Source organism: Impatiens glandulifera, chromosome 9, assembly GCF_907164915.1.
Source record: "Impatiens glandulifera chromosome 9, dImpGla2.1, whole genome shotgun sequence".
Lineage (NCBI taxonomy): Eukaryota > Viridiplantae > Streptophyta > Magnoliopsida > Ericales > Balsaminaceae > Impatiens > Impatiens glandulifera.
Window position 1 is genome coordinate 37,315,556 of NC_061870.1, and position 9,096 is coordinate 37,324,651.

Consider the following 9,096-nt stretch of genomic DNA (forward strand, 5'->3'; position numbering starts at 1 on the left):
AGTATATATTATTATTAACCTAAACAGAATAATTGAAAATTACATTTACTTATATTTTTCAAAATAAATTAATTAGTGGTGGTGGGTGAGTCTTCAGGCCAAATTGTAAAAATATTGGGGCTGGATTGCAAGCATATGACTAAATTAAATGTGAATTTTATGTCACATCTCATTGACTTTTTCCGATTAAGAAAATATGACAAAGAACAGAGATTTTTTTTAGAGAAATATCATCTATTTGCATTATTTCAAAATCTTATTTGATATATATTTTAAAAATGTGGGTTTATATGTAAAATTTTGTAAGATAAATAATTTTAAAAAAAATTAGAGAGTTTCAATATTTAATAAAATAATGTAAATTCTATCAAATTACATATAAAACTGAAAATTGGTGGCCCAAATGTAGGTCAGCAAGTCTATGAACTAAGTAGGTACATTCATAATATAATGAGTAAATATAATACGTCAAAGTCAGCACAATATATGCCATTTTTTTTTTTAATTTGTTATCTATAAAAGTTCAATTAAAAACAACTTATTGATATAAGATATTTATAAAAATATGTCGATTAAACAATTATGTGTAAAATATATTTGAATTGTTGTGTCATTTTTTCTATATTTTTTTTTGGTAAATAATTCTGTTAAAAATGAGTAAAATACTTTGTAATAATGATATTTGATCGATATGTGACAAATTTATATAGGGTTTAATCTAAATAGTTTCATTAAAAACACTTTGAGTTGGATTATTTTTATTATATACCAAGTTTGTATATATCCCCACCTTTAAAAAATTATTATTATCATATTAGTTGTATAGTAATTAGTGTAACATTTTTTTTAAATCACTATTAAATTATTTCCCCTTTTATTTTATTAAGTCCACAAAAAATAAATCTTATTATGCCAAAGGTTAGATCTAATTTTTAGATTTGTCTATGTACGATACTTTCTGAAATTCATTATAAAAATCTCGTTAAATTGATTTGAGAATTCATTGCACTTTTTACAAATCTTCATCATCGTTAATTTCTTAAATTTTCATTAATTTAATTTTATTCTGATTTCATATTTAATTTGGTTGGGTTTAATTAATATATATATATATATATATATATTAACAAATATACAATTCTCATTGTTTTCCTTGTTCATTTTAATTTAATTTTTTATTTTTATAAAAACTAAATAAATAAAAATTAAAATTATGTAATGAAGTGCTACAAGTTGAAAATGAAGTATTAAACACATCAAATATTTTCTAAATATAATTTTAAAATATTAAATAGATAAGAAAAGTTGACTTCACTTAGAATTTGCAGTCAGCTCTACTTAATTAGTTATGTGGTTTACTAAATTATATTCTCTAAGGAATTTAATTTAAAACAAAACATATTAAACTAAGAGATAGATGATATTATTAAAAATATTATATTGAGATATTTGGTTGGTGAAACTTCCTATTTTTTTTTTTTTTATATGGATTTGTATCCAAACATATCAAATCAAAATGTATATTTTAAAGTTGATACTGTGAATTGTGAACTCAAAACATATCCCACGTCTTTATTTAACATATAAAAGTAGTTTGATTTAAATTTTTTTAAAACATGTCAATTATTCTGTAACTCAAATACATAGAACCCTAATTTGAGGTCGCCTGGTTTTTATAGGCCGGCGATTGAACGTTGAGTCATCATCATCAGTGGGTAAAAGAAAAAGGGGGTAAAGGAAGAAGTAGACCTTTATTGACTTATTTTAGTTCAACTTCTTCATAAAGGAAAAAAATAAAAATGTAATCTTTTTTGTCGGGTGAAGAAACGCGTAATTCATTGAAAACACGGGATCGTAGGTCTGGAAATTAATTACCCATTAAACAGAAACCCTCAATTTCTTCCTTCTTCACAATTTCATAAATCTCATCTTCAACCTTATATACGAGTGACTCTCTCTCTCTCTCTAACATTTACTATTTACGATTGACTGTTTATCGTGATTCGTTGTTCAGAGAACCGGGTGAGTTTTTGTTTTCGATTATCTGCATCTTTCTTTGATTACTGTTAGGTTTCAAATATGTTTTCAGCTTTTTTTGAGTCATGAGATTTAGGATGATTATAGATTGCGAGTTGGTAGAGCAGACATCCTGTTTGCTTGTTGTTTAGATTGTGTAATTTGTAAGTTAACCTAATTTATTGCAGTTTTTTATACCCTGATCTTTGTTATAGATTACAGACTGCAAGTGGGTTTGGGGAAAAAATGGTGTCTGAAACATGGTTTCGCAATTTATGGAGAACGAATCGAAGTCGGGAGAGTAACAATCCATTAACAGTAGGAGTATTGACGTTTGAGATTGCAAATTTGATGGCAAAGCTTAATCATTTATGGAAGTGTTTGAGCGATAAACATGTTGCAATTTTACGAAAGGAAATACTGAATTCGAATGGCATTAAGAATCTCATTTCGGAAGATGATGATTATATCGCCGGTTTAATATGCGGTGAGATGATGGACAACTTGAATCTCATCGCTAAAGCCGTGTCCAGGTTTGCGGTTAAGTGCGATGACTCGAATTTGAGGAGATTTGAGATTGCGTTTGGTGAGCTTGTTAAGTCTGGTAGTAGAGATTTGTTTGGATGGCAGTTATCATATAGGGAAATGGAGAAGAATGTTAAGAAAATAGAAAGGTTCGTCGATGTGAACTCGAGTTTGCATCGAGAATTGGAACTGATATCGGAGATTGAATACAGTTTGAAGAGAACGAAGAACAGTGATTTTGAGAAAAAATTGGCTTGGAAGAAACGAGAGGTGAAACAATTAAAGGATATTTCGTTTTGGAACAAATCTTATGATTATGTTCTTATTCTTTTGGCCAGAAGCATCTTCACTGTATTCAGGAGGATTGGATTCGTTTTCGGAATGAATCACGATATCATCAAAGATTCTGGATCTATACTGGATTTTGATATCATCGATCGCAGCCATTCCATTTCCGCGTCGTCTATTCATCCCTCTGAGACCGCCGGCGCAGGCGTTCCTAGATTCTCTTCCGGTCCCTTAGACAAATGGGTGGGCAAGAGAACAAATTTTTATTCAGGTCCATTGGTAAGATCTGACAAAACAGGGTCGAGGAAGGAAAAAACTCCTGTTTTTCTTTCCGGTCCACTGGAGAAATCGACTTTGGGATCGGTTATATCAACAAGTAAATCCGGTTTTAAGTTATGGCCTTTCAAAGGTAAGAAGAAGAGCTCAAAGTCAAAGCAGAATCTTCGTGTTAATGGCGATGACATACAGAGAATCAATCAGATGAGCAATCAAAGTATAGTTTCAAATGCAACTCCTCCTCCTGGAAGTCTAGGCGCAGCTGCTTTGGGCTGGCATTACGCAAACATTATAATCGCGATCGAGAGGCTAGCCATTTCTCCTTACTTAATAGGTCAAGATGCTAGAGATGATTTGTACAGTATGTTGCCTGTTAACGTTCGATCTACATTAAGGGAGAAGTTAAAGCCACATGGAAATAAATTGGTTTGTGATACTGGTCTTGGTCAGGATTGGAGTGAGTATATTGCGGAAATGTTAGAATGGTTAGGTCCTCTTGCACATAACATGATAAGATGGCAATCGGAAAGGAGCTTGGATCCTGGGAGTAGTAATGGCGTTTGGCAGAGAAATGTTTTCCTTGTACAGACACTTCATTTTGCAGATCAAGAGAAGACTGAAGATACAATTGTAGAGCTGTTGATGGGGTTGAACTATATTTGGAGGCTTGGTCGTGAACTTAGTACTAATGGGTGATAGAATGCTGATCAATTCTCTCAATCTAGAAGAAGGCCTATCATAGAAATTAAACATCATTCAAGTAAGCTTTTTCATCTCATAATTCAATTTACTATATAGAATTTGTGTATATTTTCTTCATCACTGGATTTTTTTTATTATTATACTTAAACATGTAAAGAAATTTTTCTTAACATGTAATATCTCTCAAATCTACAACACAAAAACTAAGAATTATACAATTTCATTCCATTTTGTCCATTTTTTTTATATTTCTTCATATGTTGCATCAATAATAAGGTGTCACAATTAGTCATTATTCCGAAGTTTGGGGAGAAGGGGATGACCATTGGGACTGCCTATCTAGCCTCGTTCACTCATTCGAGGAATGCCTTTTTGGCCTCACTTACCCAACTCGAGGGATTGCCTAAATTTGTGTTTGCTTGTTAACAAATGTTATTTTATCTATATTGATATTGGGAAAAAATGTTTGGCAAAGAATATTTTTTAAAGAAAATTATTTATGTTTTCTTGTATAAATTCATACTGTAATTTAATTCCATAAAGTGTTTTCAAATCGATTTGGGAAAGCATGTATTTAAATTGTTTTGTGCATGATATCACAAATTTAAAAAAATTATTTGTAAAAACTTTAGTAATTTAGAGCTTCATTTATGTTGGATTATTTATAATTTTTTTTAATTTTTTTTTAGAAAATATATTGTTTGATAAATAATTTTTTTATTTAGATTTTTAATTAGTTGATTTATAATATTTTATTTATTTAATTTTTTTTATAATAAATTAGTAATATTTTGATTTATTGAAAAAAACAAGTTCTGTTTTTTTTTTATAAATAAAAACAAAAAAAATGTGTAACTTATTATTATTATTATTATGTATTTAGGACCTACCATGGTAATGGTAGTTACTAATAACACTTAAGAGATTAAAATTATTCCATGTAATAGCTTTTTGTGTTGAAGCGAAGTAGGTTCATGGTGGGTAAAATAAAAAAAAATGTTGTGTTTAAGTTAAAATGTGAATGTTTGGGCTTTTTATAGTTTTATATTTAAAAATGCACATAAAAATACAATAAATTATGTGGTATTTAATATGTGGAATTCATTTTGAAATGTACATATTTATTTTATTTATTTTTTTTAATCTTTTTACCACACAACCAATTAATTAGTCTTTTATCATAATTTTAAAATTAATTAAAAAAAAAACAGTAAGTTAATAAGGGATACAATATTTATTATCGTGAAGGGATGGAGGAAGAGCACATACAATAAACAAATATAAATTACAACAAAATTTTAAAATAAAAATATTCTACAATTACTTTTTAAAATTATATAATTATCAATAAAACCCACCTAGCTTCAAATATGCAATAATACGATAAAATTACGTTAAGACAAGACAAAAACATAAATATTATTTTCAAACACATTAATCAACATCTCTCCCAATGTGGACCTATACATGGGTTCATCAATCAACGATGATGAACAACAAGAACAATGATCTAGAAACCACAAATGATTACAAAATATTGATAAAAAAAGAAAATTAAAGTTATTAAAGAATTCAAATAAGTCTTCTAACTATGTTTAATATTTTTATTTTCTTTTGAATAAAGTATGAAAAAATATATTTTAACCAAAGAAACTAATAAATTTAAAGTTAATAACTCAAACAAATTTAAAAATAAAATAATTTTTATTTGACAAATAAATCAAATAGAATAATTAATTAAGTTAAAAATATAAAATTGTTTTGATTTGATCCATATAAATTTTTATATAGATAACTTTTTTTTATATATGTTGATGATTGTACTAGATTTATATTATTATTATTTTTTAAGAAAATTAAGATTTGTATTCTTGTTATTTTAATATTAAAATAATGAAAAGTGATAATATGACTTTAATAGAGAACGTTTTTATCTTATTAATCTAAAAATTCTTATAAAAATGATTTATTAACTAATACATCTTTTAGGTTAACTATATTATATTTATATAAATATTTCTTCTAAAAAAACAAGTATTTTTTTGATAAAATAAAAAAAAACACTCACACTAATCAATATAAAAAAAACACTTCTCAATTTTTTTAGGATTTAAACATCTTTAATCTAAACTTTTCTTCAAAATTTTCATATCTTGAAGAAGAATATATGAGATATTATATAGATTTTCATATCTTGAAGAAGATATGAGAGATATTATATAGTTAGGAATATTTTATTTAACTATTAGAATAGATATTAAGATATTATATATTTAGGAAATATTTTATTTAAAATATAGAGTATCTAATAAATATTGAGATATTATATATTAAAGAAATACTTTATTTAAATTATAGAATATTATTAATTAAGGATTTTCCTAAATTTATGTATATATACATTAATTAGGTCATTAATTTCCATCGCTCCCTACTATCTCTATAGTCTTAACTTTATTATCGTTTTTCATCGGTTTTGGAATAAGGTTTAATAATCTTCAGCATAAACTCGTATGATCTCCGCCGGATTATTACTGTCTTCTCCGGCGAACGCTATGACTCCGTCCGTTGTTCGTCACCGTATTGCAGGAGCATATCATGCTCTTCCGAATTCGAGAACTGGAGCCTTCTCTCTTTGCACGAACAGGGATGAAATAGGAAGATTTTTCTGATGGAAGGACAAACAGGGATGAAATTGGTTTGGCAGGCCGTCCGTTACCTTTCCTTAATCATTAACCGGAGGATCGTTGGCGAAAGCTATTGTCATGACTTCTTCAAATTGGAGTCGGCCTTCAAACTGATTTTTTTATTTGGGGGAGAGACTTGAAACTGGAGCTTGAATGTAATACGTACTGGTTCTTAATTATATTATCTGTGAATTTCATATTCTGACTAGACAAATATTACAAGTGAAACAATGATTATATATTTGGTTATACAAGCATATTCATGTGTTCAACATTATAATTAGCTTTTCGTTTTAATTTGATAGTGAAATTTAAAGAGTTTATCATTATACAGATGATTAACCTATCCCCACTTTGGAACAGCGGCTAAATAGTTGGTAAAATTAACCAAAACCCTTTTAACTGGGTGATGGCCCTCATGGTTTCAGGCATAACAGAGATCAATGACAATGATCTTAGCCAGCAATGCGAAGGTGATAAAGTTGTTCAAGAGAAGAAAGTGTTGTTATGAAAGGGATGCAATATGGCCAAAAGATTACATTCCCTGGAGAAGCTGATGAATCACCCAATACAGTCATTGGAGATATCGTCTTTTTCTTGCAACAGAAAGAACACCCCAAGTTTAATACCTGCAACAATAATTTCTAACATGCTCCTTTGATCCTGGCTAGTGCCCTTATTTGTTTTAAATATTTAGAATATTTGAAAGCAGTAAATGGAGCAGCGTAGTGAGTTTGGATGTTAGGCATATGTGATGTGAGTGTATTATCTCAAATCCCAAAGTGGCAAGAGCATGCCTTGGCTTTCTTCCAAATGAAACGATTGATTTGTAGCAGTTGAAATAGTTTCTCTTCAATTTGTTATATTTATCTCATTTTCTGGTAATAAAAGATGCTTTTGCTTATGTTGTTTATATATGTTCTTATTTCTGTATTTTATTAGTCTTTCATACCATATGGACTATCCGTTTTAAAATTCAGTTATGCATATGGTCAGTGTTAACATAGTTTATTTGTTTGAAGACGCCGACAGAAGCAAAAGAAAGAAGCTGATGATCTTCATTTAGAGAACACAGAGTTGGTTGCAACAAACCAGTTGTTGAAGAATAAGTACGAGGGCTTTCAGAAGCAGGCGTTACATCTAGTATCAGCAAAGAGAGCTACTCATCCTGATCTAAAAAATGTATGATCAAATTCATCGTTATTATCACCATTTAGTGTTTCCGGCTGTCATTGTGTTTTTCTATAGGATAGAATCTGAAAGTAACCAGTGAACTTGGCACAGTGCCTTAATTGACTCATTTTGCTTTCAAGTGTCCGAGATTCCATTATTGATCAGGTCACTTTGTTTAACTTGGTATTTTTTGTCGTTCCATTCTACCATCATTATGCAGATTGTGTCTACTTTTAACTATGAGTCTATGTCCAACTTTGTTTCTCTGTTGTCTCAAAGCACGCAGGTCATCATATCTCAGTTTAAAATGCTCTTTGTTTTATTTTGTTTGTCAACAATTTCTCCATTTAAAACATGTCCGGTTCTGATCAGACTGGTCAATACTTGACACTACTGATTAAATTACACAAAGAAGTGTCTTGAATACTGGAAATACATTTGTTCTAACATTTGCATGACTATCTTATAGTTTCAGTTTCACTGACAATATGTTGTACATTAGGATGTTAAGATATGTTTCAGTTTAGAAAATCCTTGCTACCATCTATAATAATATTGGTAAGGACTATTTGGTTTTTCAGTAACACTGCATTAGCTGCGTTTAAATACCAAAAAGTACAGTCATCACAAATGCAGTGGGGGCAAATTTCAACTTGCTCAATTTGAACCGGTTTCAAAAGGATTTTGATAATTGACATTTGGAGGATAAAGAGATTTGTAATGAAATCTATTTTTATTTTATTTGACAGCACAGTTATAGTTGGTTGCATGACAAATGAAAGTTTCTTCCTATCCGTCATTTTCTTCTTGTGTAATATACAATATTACCGCAATCGTGTTATTATTGATGATATTAATAATGGTGCTTTTCTTTACTAATTTAATTAGCATGATAACTTATTTAGGTGATTCTTTAATGAGTTAAAATTTAATGTAATTACAGATGTACCAAAAAGAGGGGGTATCTTTGATACCATCCTAATTTGGCATTTGAGATGAATTGTTATATGGTGCAATTTTAGGCTCAAACAAACAAGGAGTTTTTGTTTTCGTAACTGACCATCGAAATATGTTTTTCATGCCTTGATTCCGAAACATATTAGCCGTTGATTGTTTTACAATCACTTTGATCTAACCGTGAGTGGAGACTAAGTTAATCTTTAACCCTAAGAAGTTTTTCTGTAAGTATTTATTTCTGAACTTTTCTACTTAGCCACTTTTAGTTTTTACCATAGAATCAGGTTTCTGAGGTCGGGATGGAAATGATTGAGACTTCACAGGGAAAGATCAGCCGCAAAGGTAAAGACAATGCTAATAGCTATCTGCAGGAATACTCTGGAAAATACACTAGATACAATGCAGAGCAGGTCGAAATCCTTGAGAATGAATTTAGGGAGTGCACAAACCCTAAATTATTCCGTCGGCAGCA

General features: G+C 29.4%; 1 protein-coding gene across 3 annotated transcripts; it reads left to right on the top strand.

The window, feature by feature from the left end:
* Positions 1-1,781: 1,781 nt before the first annotated feature.
* Positions 1,782-4,099, top strand: LOC124914864 (protein PSK SIMULATOR 3-like). Of its 3 annotated transcripts, XR_007096834.1 has the most exons (3): positions 1,782-2,022; positions 2,232-3,865; positions 4,084-4,099. XR_007096834.1 is itself a non-coding variant. In XM_047455482.1 (2 exons), the coding sequence occupies exon 2, from the start codon at positions 2,263-2,265 to the stop codon at positions 3,799-3,801; it is 1,539 nt and encodes a 512-aa protein (XP_047311438.1). In that variant the 5' UTR covers positions 1,782-2,022; positions 2,232-2,262; the 3' UTR covers positions 3,802-4,063. The 3 variants fall into 3 exon arrangements, 2 of the variants coding, with proteins under 2 accessions (XP_047311438.1, XP_047311439.1); XM_047455482.1 differs by lacking the exon at positions 4,084-4,099 and having other exon boundaries at positions 2,232-4,063; XM_047455483.1 differs by lacking the exon at positions 4,084-4,099 and having other exon boundaries at positions 2,239-4,063.
* Positions 4,100-9,096: the final 4,997 nt, after the last annotated feature.

Coding starts and splice junctions, on each gene's coding strand:
- LOC124914864 (XM_047455482.1), top strand. CDS start 2,263: ATGGTGTCTGAAACATGGTTTCGCAATTTATGGAGAACGAATCGAAGT.